Source organism: Ceratina calcarata, unplaced genomic scaffold, assembly GCF_001652005.2.
Source record: "Ceratina calcarata isolate Rehan_Ccalc_2016 unplaced genomic scaffold, ASM165200v1 scaffold351.2, whole genome shotgun sequence".
Classification (NCBI taxonomy): domain Eukaryota; kingdom Metazoa; phylum Arthropoda; class Insecta; order Hymenoptera; family Apidae; genus Ceratina; species Ceratina calcarata.
In genome coordinates, this window is record NW_017158043.1 from 382470 (window position 1) to 402993 (window position 20524).

The 20524-nt window shown below is 39.8% G+C and overlaps 3 protein-coding genes across 11 annotated transcripts in view; 2 read left to right on the plus strand and 1 right to left on the minus strand.

Moving 5' to 3' along the window:
- LOC108625395 (uncharacterized) overlaps positions 1 to 6023 on the plus strand; it is a 60447-nt gene extending 54424 nt beyond the window's left edge. For 5 of the 8 annotated variants that reach the window (XM_026813887.1, XM_026813888.1, XM_018025388.2 and 2 more), the window contains exons 3-4: positions 2449 to 3917; positions 4060 to 6023. In XM_026813887.1, the coding sequence (XP_026669688.1) occupies positions 2599 to 3917; positions 4060 to 4735 (1995 nt within the window). In that variant the 5' untranslated portion in view covers positions 2449 to 2598 and the 3' untranslated portion in view covers positions 4736 to 6023. The other 3 variants (XM_018025387.2, XM_026813885.1, XM_026813886.1) reach the window with 3 other exon arrangements.
- On the plus strand, positions 4681 to 20465 carry LOC108625316 (uncharacterized). 2 transcript variants are annotated; one of them, XM_018025217.2, is made up of 6 exons: positions 14682 to 15994; positions 16406 to 16577; positions 16885 to 17026; positions 17328 to 17783; positions 18117 to 18699; positions 18896 to 20465. In XM_018025217.2, exons 1-6 carry the CDS (start codon positions 15953 to 15955, stop codon positions 19571 to 19573), a joined length of 2073 nt encoding a protein of 690 aa, XP_017880706.2. In that variant the 5' UTR covers positions 14682 to 15952; the 3' UTR covers positions 19574 to 20465. The 2 variants fall into 2 exon arrangements, with proteins under 2 accessions (XP_026669690.1, XP_017880706.2); XM_026813889.1 differs by lacking the exons at positions 14682 to 15994; positions 16406 to 16577 and adding an exon at positions 4681 to 4765.
- Positions 10552 to 13293, minus strand: LOC108625315 (uncharacterized). Its single transcript, XM_018025216.2, has 6 exons — positions 12918 to 13293; positions 12383 to 12784; positions 11732 to 11989; positions 11406 to 11471; positions 11256 to 11348; positions 10552 to 10860 (listed from the first exon to the last, which is right to left on the minus strand). The coding sequence occupies exons 1-6, from the start codon at positions 13284 to 13286 to the stop codon at positions 10807 to 10809; spliced, it is 1242 nt and encodes a 413-aa protein (XP_017880705.1). The 5' UTR covers positions 13287 to 13293; the 3' UTR covers positions 10552 to 10806.
- Positions 20466 to 20524: the final 59 nt, after the last annotated feature.

The window sequence follows — 20524 nt, forward strand, 5'->3', positions numbered from 1 at the left end:
GAGCGCGTGAATAGCGTATGAATTCTGAGCAATTTTTCAATCTCATTTTTTTAAAAGTGACACTGCAGTTTATTATAAAAAAAAGTTTGTTTTTTACGTAGTTTATGGTACCGAATTTGAAATTGTATGAATGAAACGAAAGTGTAAGTGTTATATATAAATAACAGACATTTTAAAAGGTGACGGACGAACAGATTGCAAACATTTATGGTCAATTAAGAATTTTCATATCGTGGCATTATGTATTTAATTTTTATATTTTCTGTATGTTTATACGTCATATATGCAACGTTAGTATTTTCTGTACATACGATCTTCTATAAATACATAAAACGTGCAGTCTAAGCATGAATCGTAAATGATATATATAAATAATTTAAGTCGCGCCTCGCGTTGACTTCTATCACTAACAAGGCGTCATGTCCTCTGGTCCTCTCGTAGACGGTAATTATCGTTTGCAGGGTTTGCATCGGGATTTACAGGAGGATAACCTTTAGGTTGTCCCCGACTGTATTTCTACCAGGTACCTAGGGTCAAAGGGACGAAGGGACTGCAATTGCTTTTAATTGCGGTCGTTTATGCCGCGTTACTTCCAGGATTTCTTCGTACCTGGGCTGGGTGTATAATTTTTAATAACTGAGAAAGAACTTTCTCCAAGGGATTTCCTCGTTTCTTCATTACAAAATTGTATTGAGTATCGATGCACTACTAGAGATTCAGTGAATTAAATTAAAAATTAAAAATAGTCGCAATATGAATTCTTTTAATTAAATTGTCTACATAAATTGAAAATTAATTCATAAAATAATATTTCGTTTAATTTTTAATTAGTATAATGTTTAATTTAGTTAGTTTAATTTCTTAATACAAAAATCGTTGCTATAATTATTGTCAACGTTTTATATGTAATCAATAAGAATCGTCAACTTATTGATTCTACTAAAATTCCTTTGACAATAAATTGTAGTTTGTTAAAACAAAGAATTCAATCAGCTTCGTCAAATAAAATATTTATACAAACCACCTTTTAATTTAAGTCAAACAATTTAAGCAATTATTCAATATAAACATTCTTGTTGACGGGGCATGATAAAATACTGAGATCTTTTTATTTACCTCCACTATGAAAAAATACAAGAAAATAATTGATACACTCCACTATTAATTAAACTAATAACTGGGAAATTAGATTGAATCGACCGAATAAAAACACTTTTTATTGTCTCTAAATATTTTAATAGCGTCAGCTTGTTACACATGAAAGCTTGTATCCAATTTTCCATTGTGTATGAAGATAAATTTTTGGGAACGAGAGCGATTAATCATCGATAAAGCTTTTCCAATGTACGCGCGTCTCGTTCTTCCCTTGCGTGTTTTAATCCAATTATCCCGGAAATTGCCTGGCTCGTGATAAAAACGAAGAGAGGAAAAATTAAAGGGAGCAGCGTGAAATTTATTTTTCTTTTTTGCATATGCGTACACCGAAATGAAATTTTTTAAATCTCCTTGAGGAAATTAAATGCGATCGTTATTAAAAGAAATTAGAAGCTTGTTCCCTGGCCCGTGCCAAAATCTTATTTTCCGTACATGTATAATAAATATATTCTTGTTTTTATATATTCAAATAATTTTACAATATTGTTTTGTGCATGTTCTTCTTTGTTTGCAGTAAATATATCTTTGTTGCATGTATTAGACGTTTCTAAAATATATATTCATGAATGTTTAGACGTAACGGTTATATTTTTAGTACTTTTATTAAATAATAATCTGTATTGTACTTCTGAATTTTTGCGAAACGGTGTGACCCATCCCCTCTTTCGCGGAGAACTTACCCCCGAAGGACAGGCAGGTACAAATAGGATTGCTGACACTTCGAACCCTCACTTAACAGTGGAACTTGAAAGTGTCGACAGTCTTTTTCGCTTCAGTGCTTTCGTGAGTTGCTAATTCTCGTAAGTTGCTAATTATTCATTTCTATATTAATATTTCTAGACTCAAGTGAATTTAATATATTCTAATAAACCCGCGAATTATACGTGTATTGATATAAATCCCAGTTGATAACGATACTAGTTTAGTTGTGGTTGTAATTGTGTGGAGTCCGAGATAGAATCTTCTCGGAAGATGAGCGCGTCAATGATAAATATCTGTTGGAAGCACGTGACGAACACAAAAGATACCGAAAAGGTTTGTTATTTATTTTTTTTAATCGAGAAACGTGAATAATAATTTTCTAACAAAGAGCATTTATTCTTTACTCGATAGAGCGTTCGTCTCAAATCAAATTTAATTAAGAACACCTTTAAGAAAAATCAAATAATGAATGTTTATCGAAAAACAATAACTATTTGATATCACATTTTCATATCGCTAGCATATTTCATTTTTTATTTACTATTCCGACCTGTTCAACAATTTCACTTTATATTCTGTTGTCCTTTGAAGTTGATCGGAGGGAAACGACGAGAGACTGTGAAGGAAAACAAGACAAGAAGATCAGGGATATCGAAAGGGAATTGGATCAAGAAGCTCAGGAATTATTCACCGAGCGAACAGCAAGTTGCATCGGCTCCCGCGACGACGCACACCCGAGCAATGAAAGCGTTGGACATTCCCAGCCGCAACGAGTCTCCCAACGGAGTGACTTCCGGATCCCTGCAGACGCCGCCGCAGGTGTTGGATTTGCAGACCATCGTCTGCGAGTTCGAGAAGGGCTTCTTATCACCCACGAAGCACGAGGATGTGTCCAATCAGAAGAACTTCGTCAAAAAGCTCGTCGCTGCGTTCGAGGTCAAATACAAGTCCCAAAACGAGCTTCAAGGAAGCCAGGAAACCACCCCGGAAGGCACGCCGAAACGGAAGTCCGGCATTTCTAGCCCTGCCAAGAATAATCCCGGGGAGTCTCAACAATCTGGCAAGAACATAGAAATAACAGGAAACCGGGAAGAGAAAAGCCCGGAGGAAGCAAGAAGATCAGGCATTTCCGCGCATTTAAAACAATTTGAAAAACAAGACGAAAGTCCTTCGAGGAGACCCTCGAGAAGGAAGCCTGCCGCCTACGTTTCACCGTATAGGATCTTCTTCGGCGAAGAAAATTTCGAGGACTCCTCTGGAGTTGATGAGGGTGAAACGAAATCGAGAAACGAAACACCTGTCACTAATACATCGTCCAGGAGCAAACCCGATGATTGTAAGAGCCATAAGAGATCAGGGATCTTCTCTTCGTTCGGTCGCCGTGGTTCCAAGGACAGTTTGTCCGAGTCCTGCGCGAGTCCCACGCGCTCACCGCGTCAGAATTCAAAGGATTCTAGTTCGGATTGCTCCAGCTTGTCCAAATTCGACAGAGAGAAGTCTAGAAGGATCAGCTCCATACCGTTGTCCCTGAATGACACAAAGACCTTGGAACACGTCTACCTGGAGACATCCTACGATCTGGTCGAAACTATTTCAGTAGGCGGCCACGCGATTCAGAAGAGAACGATGATCGAGGACTCTGAAGCAGTTCCTCGGTTGGACAAGACTCCGAAAATAGTTGGCGCGTTCCTGAAGAAGCCGATCGAAGTCGAAGAAACGTCCATCGACTGGATTCCCGTCACCGGGAAGAAGCTGCCACGGAAGAGGTCTCTGAAGAAGCTTCTGTACTCGTTGACTGGGAATAAACTCGACCGAAAGAGCACGTTGTCCTCTTCGGAGAATAATCTGAGCGAGGAGCCGCGCGAGCTCCAGGATTCCGGATACGACGACAAGTCCTGCTCTTCTTCCTCTTTGACCTCCCTTATTTCCGTCGCGGAGGTCTTGCAGCAACAAGAGAACACCTACGTGGAACCTGAGAGAAAACCCACGCTGAAGACCTTCGGCTTGAGGAAATTGATGGGCGGAGGAAAGGCTTCTTGCGACACCGACGGTGCCATCAGGTAAATGTTTAACTTAATTCATTCAAATTTTTATAATGAAAATTCATACGCATATTACAGTATGTAAATCATATTTTTTAATTCGTATCACAAATGCATCAGTAATCAAATGTTTCACAAATAACGTTTATTGAAATTACAGAAAATCGAGTAAGAAGCGATTGCTGCTGACCGAAGTACCGCGAGAGGAATTGAAACTGGACCTGGGGCCGTGCTACCCTTCACCAAAAATAATAACGATGTCGTTGGGCCGGAAGTCGGCACCGAAGAAACCTCCTCGTGATCCGGCTCCCGTCATTCTAAAGAAGCTGCCGAAGCACCCGCTTTGCTCCAAAATTCCGAAGCACCCGTTCATCTCGACGACGAAGTTTGACGAGCCTGAAGAGTCACAAGAGCCACACGAGTGCCGCAGCAACCAGGAGCCGTCGATAATAATCAAGAACGATTTGTACGAGGTCGAGTTTCGGGCTAGCTGCGACGACATTTGCCCCTCTGGCTCCTGCCGCAGCCTCTCGCCGGCATTGAGCAACTACGATGTTCCTAGAAGGTTCCTGTCCAAGTCTGAGACCTCATTGATAGGATGCACGACTGGCTTAAAGACGGGCGAGAATCCGATTTACGACGTGCCGAATCCGCGACCCATCGAGAGACCGAGGTCCAGCGTGTTCGACGAGGCTCAGGCTTTGAAAAGAAGCTGCGTTCAACATGGTTCGAGCATCTACGCGATACCGCGTGACTTAAAGGTTCGATACGCGACCATAAATCCCAGGATGACGTATCCGAAGGACGATCCGATTTCGACGAGAAATGGGCTTTAATGTAACGATCCTCTTGTATCACATTCTCAGGTGAGATGATTTGTAGTTTTTAAGCTGACTGAATTGTACATTTAAGGTAGTGTGGATACTATGCGCTTTTGATAGCGAATTCCTTTTATTGAAAGGTATTATCAATCATTTCAATTTTTATCGAGAGTTTAACAGTACAAGTTTTCTTAATATTATATTCGATTCAGTTAATTTTTCGAGATTAAGATTTTACCTGAATACGTCCTTGAATAAAAGGTATTGATGAAATGATTGGTAATAAGATTTTACTGTAATTTTTTTAGGGAATACGTTTTATCTTTTTAGAACGAAATTTCACTTAGTCGGTTGTTTATTCGTCTTGTTTTTACTTGCCTGTAGTATGAAACTGGAAAGCGTCCAATATTGATAATTGCGTTTAAGATTATTTTACCTTTTGATTTTTAATATGCTCATTCGAATGCTCGTAATGGCTGTGACACTTGAACGTAGGACGCTTTTTGTGCATCTGCAGGGAAATGTAGACGGTATATTACAATCGTGTATACCGCGAGGGTCGTTAATGACCATACGCGCTTTTACAACCATACAAGCTTTTTCCCTCGCGATGTAGAGAGTCTCGTATATTTCGCAAGAAATATGTGTGTTTCACGAGAACTCCAAACTACAGACGAATTTCCTCTTTTTCTTTTAATCCATGCATCTTTGTTCCAAAAGCTTTGCGTTTTAATTCGTACGTACCAACGGATGTATTTTAATCCTGTAAAGACCTGTACAATTTTTTATTACAAAAATTGTTGGGACGAAAATTTAAAGAATAATAGAGTACAACAAAAAATTGCGTGCGCAGGGAATAAGTTACACTACAGCGTTCTCTACGTCCTGTTCGTTTTCAAAAAAAAAAAACGTTAAACTAGGACCTGTAAAGAAAGCAATCAACAAAAACATGTAGTATTTTTTTTAGAGAGATTGTAAAAAACTTTGTAATCTCGTAACCTGACAGTATTAACTTGTGCCACGTAACTATCTACGATGGCTGCGAAAAATGTTTGTGCATCAGTGTACTACGATTAATAAGTCAGATTAGAAACATAGTAAATTATACATCAATTATGATATGAAAATGGTGTTTACTTAAAAATAAACGCATGTGCGAATACTTTTTTGCAATCGGTGTATATTAAGCAATTGCTAATTAAGTGCGTCGGCATAATTACCTTAACGAATTGTACAAAATTTATTTACCAATGTATTAGTGATATTTACAAGTGGAAAATAAAAGTTCTCTTAACACCGTAAATCCCTTGTACAATGCGTAAATAGCTGAATAGATTTCTAGTAGATTGTAAAATCGTGACATTTTCCGGGACGCGTCCTATAATCTCGGCTTTGGCGACGTCCCATCATCTGAAAAAAGGAGAGGCCATAAATTTTTTGACGGCCACTGCAGTCGTTCGAGGTAGCCGTGAAGGTACGGTAACAGCCGTACGAAAATGCTGCTTAATCGAAAACTCTGGTCCGACGGAAACCAGCTTGGAACATTTGCGGTAGAGAGCAAGCAAGCTGTGCCGCTGAATTGCCGATAGTACACCTATTTACTTAAGTACTTTAAGTATATCAGTTCTACAGTTGCAAGTTCAATCTCTAATACCCTCACGTACAATTGTATCCATTCTGTTCCATCGTTGCACAGCTCCTATTAAACGATGAAAGTTATATATGCCTAATTTTATATTACATCTATCGATTTCAATATACTTAGTATCTTTTTTAGTTTACGACTGTTCATATTCTATCATTTCCAATAAAATTTTATGGAAGTTCATTTCTATGCAAAACGAAACATTTATGGTGGTCAGTTAAAAAAAGTCATTTCACACTCATGTTCTCTCCAACCATTGCAATTGCGTGTTCACTCTTAATGTTTTATCCATTTTTACGCATCGCATGCAGCTGCTTTTTTGATTCGAAATTCTTTTGCATTTCCTATAATTAAAAAGAAATCAGACGTCGGATGAATAATTCTAATAGTAAATAGCTACGTGCTAAAAAGTATAGAAGGAAATATCCAATTAAGTATTGACGTTGACGAAAAATTNCTGTATAGCCAATACATCCTTAAATCTTTTTATGAAGGCACAAAATCCACACTTTGATTACACGATTAATAATTCGTGATAATCTTAAAATTAGGATGATTTGCATACGTAAAGATCCAGCTTGTTTATAAATAAATGATAGCATAAATCGATGCCATTTAGAAGAAAAGAAGTTGGAAACGTGGGCGAGCTTGAAAAATTCATCGGTACCGTTCTGTTCTGACGTAGACAGTTGGTACGTGTTCGCGGTCGTTGAAAAGTTCTAAATAGATCCCGTAGTTTTTTCGATGGTTTCCCCACGAGGCCAGGCGTCGTAAAGTAGAGATGACCCCGAAAATCCTTCGACGTCGGCCTTGACACAAACGCCCATCGGTGAGTACAATCTATGTGCATACCGTTGCGCTCGCTGCGCTAATGGTCGACCCACGCTCGTTGCCCACGTCATACCGCACCCGGAGTACGCGAGTTTCTACGTCATTCTCTCATCCCGGACAACGTTTTACGCTCCTGGAAGCTCTACGACATTTTATACTTTCACAACGTCATTATAATCCTTCTTTAACCACTCAACCGCCGATAGGGATTACAAGGATCAAACGTTGACCGAGTTACCGAGATTCGATTACACCTTTCCACCGACGTCTATAAAACGCTGGATAGTGAATGAGTACTGATGATACAATCTTTTTAGAGGCTTTTTAGGCATTTTTCTATCAAACTTCAAATATCATAAATTTCTTATTTAATTAACACGTTGATTGCCAACTACGAGATATCTCGTAGGTTGTTTACTTGCCCAGGACGCCTATTACGAATTATCTCGTCCCTTCATTACTTGCCATATTTGTGTCTGTGCACGAATTATCTCATAGTTGGCTTCCGCGAAGAGGTTTCTGTTACATAAACCAACTACAAGATAATTCGTAACATATTTTTCTAAAAAAACAGTTTTTTAGGTTTTTATGTACTATTATTAAATTTTTTAATAATATGATTGAATCAAATTGGTTGTTTAGACCGGAATCGTGAAAAATTCCGTGGCAGTCAACGTGTTAAAAGTACCTCTAGAGCAGTCTTGTGCACTCTGATTCAATGCGTCTCAGAAAGCGAACGCGAAAGATGAATTTACTCGATCTGGTAGAAAATTGTTATCACATGTAATACATAGTACGTGATAAAATTTCTCTTCATTTCATTTTTCATTTGGATTCTATCATGACCTTGATATACACATTCGTGAAAAGGATTTTATTTAATGATTTTATATATTTATTTTCATAAACATCGACAAGTTGTTATGAAAATTTTTATAAAGACGTCTACATATTCATTTGATTACGCTCTGTTTGTAATCTAACGTTTACTGCCTGGAGATGGAACGTTTGATAAATGTGCATCGTCTAGCTCGTCCATCTTCGTTTGGGATAGGACACAATCGACGTAAACGGACCCTAAAACGTCGTTCCTCGGTTAATTAGTATCAATCGAGACACAAACAAGCCCGTTCAATTTTATTGCCAGTCAAACGCGGAACGCAATTTCTACCGATCGACGGCTAATTACCACTCGCTGATTAACTGCCGGGAGCTCGTTAACGATCCACTTTTGTTTCATACAATTTTTCACTCGCCGCAAGCGAAATAGATAATTATACTGTTTGCAAAACATTCTCTCCCACGTTTTTATGACCGACTGAGAGCTTTATGCATTCAGAGCAAAATATAAAAATGAATTTTATATAGAAAAGATTAAATTTAAAGTGCATATTATTTATATTCGTGTGTTTAATTTTACATGAAGAACCGTTTAGTCGTGGGTTTGACAAATCTTTTTGTATGAAGCTGTCCGAATTAATTTATGAGCAAGGAGGGACGTTAACCTGTCCGCTGGCAGGAGTAAGTTCGACGGACACGATAAAAATACGAAACGAGGGGCAGGGGACTGAGTCGCAAATCCCTGAAAGATTAAGATTTATGGAAACGCCCGTCCCACGAAATTGTCCGGGTCCTTTAGAAGCTTACCCTTTGTTTTTCCCCTCGTTTCAAACGGTAAAGCGAATATACAATCTGAAATCCCGGATTGAACCCGGCACACCGCGTACCTAGCCAGACCTTTTCAAAACTTACGGATTAAACTTCCTTGTTACACGTTGCATTTCGTCCCTCGCCTCGGGTTCGCCTTGTTTAAATTTCAATCTCTATTTGCAACGGGACAAGGAGGTAGGTATAAAATGCAGGGTTCGCGAGGAGGTGTAAATACAATATTTTTAACAAACCCATAATTCCGATATTAAATTCAATTGATACGTCCAATTGTGTCGGTATGAGTGAAAGGTAAAATTATACTTCGATACTATTAATGAATTTCTGTCACAGTATAATATTTCAATTTACCAGCATTTCCAAATTGCCAAACACATAACATCCACTATTTCTTTAATATAAACATTGAATTCGATCAATCGCAGAAGCAGTTAAGGTAAAAATGTATTTGATATCGAAAATATTGGAGCACGATTCAAAAGGAGATCAGCGTACGTCGAGAGAGGAGCGCACGTCTAATAAATTTATAACGGAGCGCCTACACGTATTCACCAGCGAGGAAGATGAATCGCAATGAAATATGCATAACGATACTCGTCCTGCATTTTCGCCGCTATTGTTGCACCATCAGTGCGTCCATTCTCGCGAACAATAGTCGAGGAGGAAGAATTCTTAGAAGACGTGCGAGCGTCGGGGGAGGATCTTATTCTTTAACGTTCAGCCACCCTGCACCCGGGAATTTTACGACTCCAGAGAAATCACCGTACATTATCGCGTGTCCCTGACTTTACGTGTCTCCAACATCGAATCACGGCTTGGATTATGAACAAATTGGACGAGTTACATGTCCAGACAGAACAGTATTTCTCAACCGTGTCCCAACTATTATTCTGCAGTGAGAATTTTCACAATCTTTGATGAACGCGGTCAAAGATCTTTTTACGACAATATAATTGCGTCATGATTATTATTGTTAAGTTAAACGCGAATCGAATAACATGTGAACTGTTTTTTGACAAATATAGTTCTAATACGAAATTAAAGAAGTCCAGTTGGGAACCCAGACGGTTGGGTAAGTCTTTGAAAATCTCTCCGGAGGAACAAGTGTCACGACGAAGTAGCAGTGTAAATAGAATTTTCGTGTCGGCGGTCGAAATTTGAGGTGCGACCTTTTTCTCGCACGGGGCGAAGAAGAAATAAAAAAATCATTGACACCGGACACGCGGTGAACGCGAGCACGTCGCGGCAATTTTCTAGGCCATCACCCTGGAAAATTGCTTCTTCTCCCTCGTCCCTACCCTTTCTTTTCTTCCCCGCGACTGCTAGAACGCAACCTCCTTGCATGCCAATTCCACATCGCGCTCACACTCGTGACTTTATTAACCCATTAAAGTTACTCCCGTGTCTGGTTTTATTAAAACTTACTGAAACCGACGTACAAGTTGCCTGCCTCTGGGAACAAACATATCTTGAGTACACATGTTTAAGTGGTCATCCTCTAAAACAAAACAGTTGCCTCACAATTGGACAAAACAAAACGTCTTCAATTAGAAATTTCTTTTTTTTCTTATTAATCATTTTAATTATTGAGTAGTTACATTATACAGTCTACGTTTTCTATAGATTGAAATCTGCGCTCGAGTAATCATGTAAATAAACTTTATTGGATAGAACCGTTGGATCGGAATTGTGATCAAAGGGAAGAGAGATTAGTCCGCTGTTACTGAAGAGCTTTCGTTGGGTGCCCTTTTTAATTCCGTGAAAGCCCGTCGAAATTCGAGAGACACCTTCTGTCGATTTCCTACGCAATTTCCATGCAAATAGAAAATCGCGGAAGATGCAACGCGGGAAATCTGCACGCGGTATTTACCGATGGGAGGAGGACCGCGAGAAAAATATTTGAAAAGTTGGTTGGAAGAAAACTTGACTCTCCTGTCGTGCCTCAAGCCGGAAATTGTAAGAGGAGCATCAGATACTTCGACACTTGGCTGACGATCTGGAAACAATTCACGTCGTTTTCAGCAATTTCCACGTTGTCAGTCGTTTATCATTCAGAAATATATTATTCCTCTTTTATAACTATAAGGACTACGTCTTTTCAGATAATGAACCATTAAATTATTGATCATCAAATTAAATTAAAGATTATTCTGGCCGAATCCAAAGTCAGATTACTGACACGTGTTCAAAGATTACAGATTTCTCTTTTAAACGTAAAATAAACCAATAATTTAGAATAAAAGACGGAAGAATGAACCGGATGATTACACAACCCAGCAGAGTCGTGATTAAGCCGGATCCAATTAACGTTCTTGGAATATTCTGAAATAACCGAGGACCAGAGGAATAAACTGTCTCGCAATTAGAAGCTTTAAGACAGTGTACGTTTACCGAGGTAAGCAAAGACAGGTCGACGTCGCAAAGGCCGCCGGCGGAGAAATGAAGACGCCTGTTCAGAAAGTGCAGCGAGGTACGAATGGTATCCTGCAGGAAACAAGAAACTGAACAATAATACAGATTTCCTAATGAACCAGTACTCACGTCTTGAGGAAATTTTCTAATCGTCCTCGCGTCCCACTCGATCAGTATCGCACCCATAGAATTAGCCTGCAATTTACAATCCCCTATTATAAATTAATTTTGTAATTATTAAATTGTAAGTATTAAATTGTGTAATTATTAAACTGCAGATGTTCATTCACATTCCTAATTTTATGAATAAAAATAAAGAACGAACAAACGTTCATTTTCTCTTTAAACTGTCTTTTGATTATTTTAGTGTTACTTTAAATTATTTAGAATTCCCATAAATACATAAGTATCCGCGGTCTCGTAATTATCATTTGCATGTGAATGAGAGAATTGACCTCGGTTATAGTATAATCGCAGGCGAAGTGAATGGCCAGAAGCTGGGTACTAAATCCGATGAGCCAACACCACATGTTGAATACAAGACGATAGGTGAAGTCCGACCAGGCCGTTAAGATCATCCAATCGATGAAGAAGTAAATGTTAATCACGCTATGCATGCACAAGCTTCCCAACCAGAACAATAGCGACCAGGAAGAAAGAGAGCCGAACGCCTCGCTGCAGAGCATCAGCTTATTGTGCAGGTCCTGCACGGTCTTAAACATCAAACAACTTTTTACGGTCCCTCGTAATTCGTACGAGCCAACAGGTGCATTGTTTCAATTAAGCCGCGGCCGTAAGCCGAAATGAGAAAAAGCTTGTCACGTTTTCGAGATATGTTGAATTCGTTATACGGCTTTCAGCCTCATAAATCAAGAAATTTTTACTCGTCTGATATATAATCCATTTTTCATATAAAATAATTTATGACAATATTAATTATAGCCATGATAATTATTCCTCATAAATTAAAGATTACATTTCTCAATTTTTCATATAAAACGATCATCAATTCGAAAATAAATAATACAGAAAACTTGCAAACATCTCGGCGATTAGAATTGATAAATGGTTGAAGCTATTCGGCATGCAACTACGGAGTTTTCTACCTTTCTGCTGACGTTGCTGCTGCTGTATCCTATTCTGGGCGGTAAATTTTCGCGGGCGATGCGATTCAGCTGACGGAACCGTTGCCCCAAGAAGATGATCATTCCTACGAACTTGTACACGGACGCCCCGGTGCCGACGTAGACGATCATGTAACAGACGTTGTACTGCCAAGTTTCCGAGAACGCATACATCCCGCTTTGATTGATCAGTGTCCAGATGACGGTTTGCCCGGTGATGAGCGACCAAACCGCGATCACGGTCCTCGTCTCCTTGCGTGGGTAGCCCAATTGACTGAGCCTATCGTCGAAATCCTGGATTCCGTTCCAAACTCGGCAGAAAGCTCGCCTCGTGAATATCGTCGTGATCAAGTCGAAGATTGCCACGGAAAAATTGACAGCTACCTACGATGAACATCAATTACTTCTCAAAGTGCCACTACACTTATACATCATTCAATAAAAATTGAAATTTAAATATAACTAGATAATTAATTTAATTACAATCGTGTAATTAAATAATTAATACGAAGATTACCTTTGCTATTTCAACAACTCGAAGAAGAGATCTGACCTTGGCGATGCTAGAGAACCTCATGTACACCAAGTACATGATGTAACAATAAATGATAATGCACGCGAAGGAAAATGCGAGCAGCACGTCCGACGGTGTCATCCTGTCGGCGGTGAAATCGTACGGCGCCAGACCGAGCAGTCTTGTTATAAAAACTAAGGGATAAATCGCGGCGTACAACGGCGAATCCGGCCCATGGTACTTCGTCCTGTTTTCCGCTTTCTTCTGAGTTAATTCCGTGTACGTGGTTTCCACGTCGAACGGCTTCACCTGCACTTTCAGGGGAAATCCCGTTCTTGGGTAGCTCGCCAGCTCTTTTTTAAACACGCTCATCCTTTCGACGAACAAATTTTCAATGAACTTATATGAAACTAGGTAGAATTATTATTATTATTATTATTAACAGACTGCGGATTTTATGCAATTAGAAGAAAAATTTACATACATAAACAATAAATGCCACATGTAATACATAATAAGATAATTCAGAATATGTGTTTCGTCTTACATAAAAATTCGCAGTCTAATTATTGTATAATGAACGATTTGTGATTTGTTCTTATGCATTCATAAAAATAGTTGGTATGCAGAAAATATAAATATAAAACTGTTTTCAATGTTTTGCTTAAAAATGTATTAATAACTGTTTGGGTACACGAAAATCCTTTCGTTTGTCGCTGGCGGTTTACGACAGAGGAACGAACGAAATATCTGTGAACGAGATGTCTGAAAGGTCGATAAATTCCAGCAGGTGAAAAACGGATCGAGTTCGCCCTAGCCAGCTATTAGTCACCGTGTCCTGTGCGATTTCAAGTATCCGGTTGCGAAAAAAGGATATTTTTCGGTCTGCGTTTCGGAACGCGTCGAAGCCGGTACGTGAAACTCGTATCGCGGATGCAAATTCGTTTCCCCGTTTTTGATTTACCGCTCCACCGTCGATCATTTGTCTGTTAACCGCACCGGATGTACGCGAGATACGTTCCCCTTTATTTCCCATGCTATACATTCATATTACGTATCTAACGCAAAAAGCAAAACAGAATTTATAATGTCAAACACAAATGTGTCATATATATTTACATATGTATATATAAAACGTGAAATGTAGCAACGTATGATCAGAATGCGAGACGCGGGAGATGTTTAGAAACTGTCCGGGTTTGCTACGGAAAATAATTGAGAAAAAGAGCCTGTTAGATTTTTAACACGTCGAATCTAGTCGAACGGAAATCTGGTTTTCCCATTTCGCAAGAACAACGGCAAAGCATAAGTTGAAAATACTTTCGGCGAAGCGGCCGACAGCTGAACAGGAGAGCAAATATCCACGTGGCGAAATTCATGAATAGAAAAAAGAGCGCTCGAGAGTCTGACGGAAAATGGAAAGTCCAATTTTGCGTGGGATAGACCGTTCTGTGTTATTAATTGTTTCATCGATATTCCAATAATTGAGATTCTACTTTTAGAAACATTTTACGATTTAATCGTGTACAAATGAAGAGAGTTCATTTCACCGTTTTCCGGTGAAATGAATTGACCCTTGCTGTATCAAATGATTTTAATCCTGCGTCCAATCGCTCACCATTATTTCAAGCTCCATTTAAATTTTAAAATGTCATAAGAATTCCTATAAATGATATTGATTTCGAATCGTACTTTATGATTTATAGAATTAAAAGTAAAATTAATAGATTACCTTCAAATATTATCCACTATTACGTGATGATCGTTCGACGTAGTTACTGTTATTTCTGAAGGAACAGTAATTGTACCGAATGAAACACGAAACGGTGTCTCCGACCGGCCGAGCATAAATAACAGCGAGTATTTTCCATCGGTCGGCCGTGATAAAGCGGAATGAAAACCGCCGGGGCAAACAGCCCTGCACGTTTGCAGACGGTCGTTAGGCCCTGCCACTCCAGCTGTTATTAGATCGTGAATAATTGAACAGCCAAGGTGGAACAACAAACTGTTTCGCGCTTTTCTAAATCCCGATTGTTTTACAATTTTTATCCGTTGAAAGGAAACTCCAAACAGCGAATGCTCTTAATCGCGTTAATTCCAAACCGCGCCTGGAACGACGCACATCCGTACACAGCAAACAATTGAACGCGTTTCAATAATTGTTCAGTCGATTAAAATAATCGTCCTTGGGAAATATTTGTCAACGGCTTTACCCGACGAACGAAAATCGTCCTTTTTAACGAGCATCGCTGGTCTCCCATCGAGCGAAGCTTTACCTCTATTTATCTTTCCTCCATCTAGACAACATGGATCTTTGCATTTTTAACGAGGCTTGTTACTTCTAGTTTATATGGCGACGATCGTATCGATATGGGACGCTGATTGCTCGATATCGCAAGCTTGACCCGTTCATCGGAATGCTTCTAATACCGCTGTGGGAACGGGAACGTCCATTAATCAGATTTCCCATTGGCTTGTAAACCTCTCGCGCAGGACTACGTTATTACGTTTCCACGTATCCGTCCCCTTATCAAATAGTAATTCGATGACAGATTTCGCTGGATCTAATCTTCAAAGGCCGTTGTTCAAACAAAATCAATGGATATAGCATTGATTTGCATTCCGTTTATGAACTCGCATTTATACGTATCCACCGAAACCGCAAATTATGAAAACGTCGCAGTTGTAATGATCCGACAATGAGACTCAGTTATTGCGCGCTAATAAATGTGAAAGAGAACGCGCCTTGAAACGACCTACTACTTGTCTATAAAATCGACAGCGACGGAGTGTGTAATCCGATTAACTCTACCTAATTTATTCTATTCGGTAATGCGAGGGACCGTGCTCAGATTATAACGACGGAAATCGGATTTGGCCTTTTAACGGAGGTGATCGATCGCGGAAAAGGGCGAAAGAGAGCGAGGACCGCGTGGGTGATAATAAAGCGGCGCGTTGGATGAAAATTTACGGTGGAAAGTGTCTCGTCAGGACGACGCCCTGGGAAAAAATGCAATTTAACTCGGGCCGCGGGATGAATGATATTCATCGAGCGGTCAACGCACAGTCTTCCCTCTCTGGTACGGTACATCCATGCAAATAAACTGCTTTTACTCCGCGACCCGAGAAACAGACGGTCATGAATTTTTTTGCATACACTCGTAGTCGCTGGATAGTTAAGAGCTGTAACATCAGCAGTCCGAATTTAAACGTAAATAAGACTTCGTTGAAACAAATTTTGTATGAAAATCCTCTACGAATTTATAATCCATTGAAGAGTGTCTTTCGAATAATCAATTCGTATGATTATTTTTGTTGACTTGTTATGTGCACTTTTTATTAAAAATGAATGACAAGTCTGAAAATGTCGGATCATGAACGAGATCGAAATCCGGTCGACAATCGAAAATCGTCCGTGAATCCGTCAGTCATAAGCCATATCCCTTCAAGCAAATAATAATATCCCTCGCGCGTGTGTTAATCGTCGATAGTCGTCGATGTCTTCGAAGGAGATCAAGAGAAACAGATCAAAGGCTAATATGAAGACCGTCCGGGAGGAACTGTTCAAGTGGTTGTGCAAGAAGCACGCGACGTACGATTTTCTGGACAGGCACGCGTTGCGGGAGAAAGCTCTCGAGTTGACGAGGATACGCGGTTTCAATGGTACTTGTCTGTGTTCCTTAAACCGCTTTATAATTAGATTGCGAATATCAATAGAATTAAATAAATGATATTTGGAGAAAATATAAAACACAGTTAATTTTATGTCATTGTTTTTAAAGAATAAAGAAGATTTCTATTTAAATTGCATTCTCAAACGTTCACCTAAAAAGCCGCAATCTATTTATAATTCATTATCTCACACGAAACCTGGTACAAAAAATAAAGAAGGAGTCGAACTCGTTGCGAAACAAATCTCATCGTTAAAACGTCGATTTGCATAAAGATTATTGAAAATATCTTCTTATAGGTTTTAAATGCTCGGAGATGTGGCTGACGCATTTTCTGAAGCAACACGGTTTCCGTTCCGATCATATAAACCAAGGAAACCCGAAATTCGCTGACTACCGCGACTGGATCAAACTAATGCGGCCAACTATCACGAAATACAGGTAATTCATTCGACTCTGAACCAACGCATTAACTAATTGCAAGATATTTATCAGAAGCAGATGAGGTGGTTAATAATAATTAATAAATACAGATGATAAAATATTCACTGACTGGTGAATTTAAATACAACGAATAACTGAAAAGAAAGCAACTAATGACAAGAAGAACTTAAATACGATACATGTTGGCTAGGAAGTTGATGCGGTTTTTTATTTGATGCTATTTCACTTCAGGCGTTAGCGAACTTTCTGACCAACCCAAAATTAACTTCTATGTTTAATCAGAGTCTAATATTTACAGGCACAAGGATCTGTTCCACGTGGACGAGCTAATAATGTACTCCGACATGCCTCCCTCGAACCTGAAATCGAAGGAGGAGGACGATTCCGAGGAACCACAAAGAAATCGTATAACGGTTTTGATGGGATGCGATGCTTCGGGAACGACGAAGTTGCCGCTCCTTATGAGCGGCCCGTATCCGTCCAGGATAACAGCCAAGGAACACGTTTACTGCCACAGCGAGGATTCTCGTATCAGCGACGGACTGTTCAGGAATTGGTTGACGAGCGTCGACGATCGCATGGTCAGATGTAAACGGAAGATATTGTTGTTCCTTAAGAGAAGCCGAGCGCAGGCACTGCAGGATTTCGTGGCCAGCAACGTGAGGCTGATTTACTTGCCCGACAATTTCCCACCGCATTTACGACCCCTGCGGAGGGACGTATTTCACTACGTCAAGATGGTGCTTAGGCGAAGGTGAGCTTCTCTCTTGCTTTCTGCCTCTCCTGAGAAATCTTGGATACGTGAGGCTCTTCGATCGAGAACATTTTCATTACTGGTAGACTTTCGTATAAATATTAAATGTGTATAAAATATAATTGCAAGTAGTATGACTATATCATAAACTCATTGCACTCTGCGATATTTAAATGATCAAACAGTGTCCCGTTTACAATGTATTTTATAATGTATCTTTTTTTACTTAAGTCTACTACCTTCCGAGGTATATTTTAAAAATAGCTGAAGCAACAGAGAGTTGTTGAAAAGGTACAGAGGATCAGCTAAGAGAGATTAAACGTTTTATTGAAGGTACGCGGAATTATTAAAGAGTACGGAGGAATGGGGTCTCCGGGAGATCCTGACGTCTGTGATCGAGGCGTGGGAGACGATACCGCGCGAGCTGTTAATCTTCAGCTTTCAAAGGACCCATTTCAGGATCGACGACTCCTTCCTCCAGATCGATTGCGATTGCTGGAACAATTTGAAGACGGGCGTCTCGTTTAAAAAATTCGTCACGTTCGATGATCGTCTCTCGGATGAGTCGAACGAGAACGATCGACTGTGCAATGAGTACAGGCTGCGGAATGTCGTACAGATTCACGAGGACACGGATTCCGTGACCGAGGACGGGGGGGAGGTCGAGGGGAGTTCGCAATTGTCGATACAATCGGATTGGGATTGTTGGACGATACCCTCACAGGTCCAGTCTCAGTATCAATCGACCGGCAAATCCGTAACGAGCAATTACGAGAAGCGTAATTCGAGGAAACGTCGATTAGCGGAATGCCCAATTGAGGAGGGGAGCGGCGAGCAGGATTATCCTAAAAAGAAAAGCTGTGCAACGCAGTGTTCAACAAAGAGACGAAGAGGCAATTTTAAAGCGACTGAGTCAGTGAGTTGAATTAATCAATAACTTGTTCGTATGCCATATACAAGATTGATCCGTCGGAACCGTCATTAAATAAATAATTATTCTTCGAGGATATTTTATATGAATTATCTAAACGATAGAATTAACACTTTTTAATCAGTTCTTATTAATTCAACTTATATGTACTTTGAGCTTATTTCTGCATCGTTTTATACAGACCCGCAAGATTAGCCCTTCAACGTCGCTCAAAGGGGGTCTATTCAAGGAGGACGCTTCTCAGAAACGTCGGGAAGCAAATGAGGCGCGAGAATCTCTACAGGCTGTCATGGACAAAGCTTTGCATCTGTTGATGTCCGAGAAAGCTAAATACGTCAGGAATCTAATTGAAAGCATGTACGTGGATACCACCGGGAACGTAAATAGTCCCGAACAGTCTAAACATCTGAGCGTGGGTGATACGGATCCGAATCCAATGCGATCAGAAGGTGAGAACGAGGGTGCGAGCTTCTCAGTTGACCAGCCTTCCGTCTCCACCGTCCCGACGAGCAACGTCAACCAAAATGAGTTCGAAGTAACGATTGAAAATCCTACGTCGAAGATCACGTCTCCCAAAGTGAATCAGAACAACGAGGGCAGCTTGTCTTCTGTTGACGACGAGGTTCCGAACTTTTCGACGAAGAGGCGACGTAGAGAGTCGAAGGAGCTAGACGCGTGCGAGGATGATTACCAGGGCAGCGAGCCGAGGCAAAAGAAGTCGAAGGTGGATCACGACTGGTCGAAGAAGTACGAGACCACCTTCGTCTTTGGATCGCCCGACGTAAATTGCTCATCGACCGTTCAACACGACGACGGTATCGTCGATTCTTGTATCATTAACGTAACGCCGAGAGATTAACGTTTCGTTGAGAAGGAATTTAGAAAATTTTATTTCATATCCGTTACAAGCGACGATTTCGAACTGCTTACTTTTTAAGAAGTGAAATGTAAAACACCTTGCAGATAAATAAAGGAACTTTTAATGATCTATCAAAAAATATGAACAGATTCAAGTTGAATAGGTAATCTCGTTTTATTCGTGTTACTTGGACACGTTTCTTCTTTCTCTGTTTTGGAATATCTAGATTGTTTTTCTTTAACGGAGTTGCTGGGTATCTTACACGAGTAACTGTCGTTGCTTCTGAATAATGTGAAACCGATACGCAAGACCGAACTGATATGAAACCCTAACACTAACATTTGGGTACGATGTTGAAAGATTTATGAGCGCATTGCTACGTCGGCGTATGGCAGTTCAGTGAATTGACCGTACCGTAGGTAGGACGGTCGCATTTCTGCCACTGATAGCATCTGCTACATCACGTCTGAGCTCCGGCATTACGATGACTATTCCTCCTCTTTTTAATATTCCGTCTAATCAATATTTCTGCGTCACAATCTGTTGACACCTATTTCGTTTTTTTGAGAACTGTTTGATTAAAAGAAATGAAATATGTCTGTACCACGTTACGCAATAAATTTGATGTGACCGTAATTCCCATAATAGATTTCTTTGCGTACTATGCTCGTACATATGTAGTATGCATGCCGCGAATGAATAAAGTGCACTTTCTGATTCAACAGACAGGCTCTATGTCATCTGCGAATGTTAATATTTATTAGGATATTCACGTTTTCTTAGTTGAAATACGTTTGGATTAGATCAGAAGTCGGAGAGAGCTGTTTCTTTCATTTTATGCACGTAGCTATCCTGGCAGATTACAAAAATCATAGAACACCTACAGTTTTATCTTCAAAATATTGAATGTGGATTTCGAATAAATTTATTAGGTATAAAAATATCTCAATA

Excerpts from the sequence above, each read along its gene's own strand:
- LOC108625316 (XM_018025217.2), top strand. The coding sequence starts at position 15,953 with ATGATATTCATCGAGCGGTCAACGCACAGTCTTCCCTCTCTG. Across the intron at positions 15,995-16,405 it reads CGCACAGTCTTCCCTCTCTG|TCGTCGATGTCTTCGAAGGA; the intron begins GTACGGTACATC and ends AATCGTCGATAG. Across the intron at positions 17,784-18,116 it reads AAGATGGTGCTTAGGCGAAG|GTACGCGGAATTATTAAAGA; the intron begins GTGAGCTTCTCT and ends GTTTTATTGAAG.
- LOC108625315 (XM_018025216.2), bottom strand. The coding sequence starts at position 13,286 with ATGAGCGTGTTTAAAAAAGAGCTGGCGAGCTACCCAAGAACGGGATTT. Across the intron at positions 11,349-11,405 it reads TTAGAAAATTTCCTCAAGAC|GATACCATTCGTACCTCGCT; the intron begins GTGAGTACTGGT and ends TGTTTCCTGCAG. Across the intron at positions 10,861-11,255 it reads ACCTGTCTTTGCTTACCTCG|ATCGTCAGCCAAGTGTCGAA; the intron begins GTAAACGTACAC and ends AATTGTTTCCAG.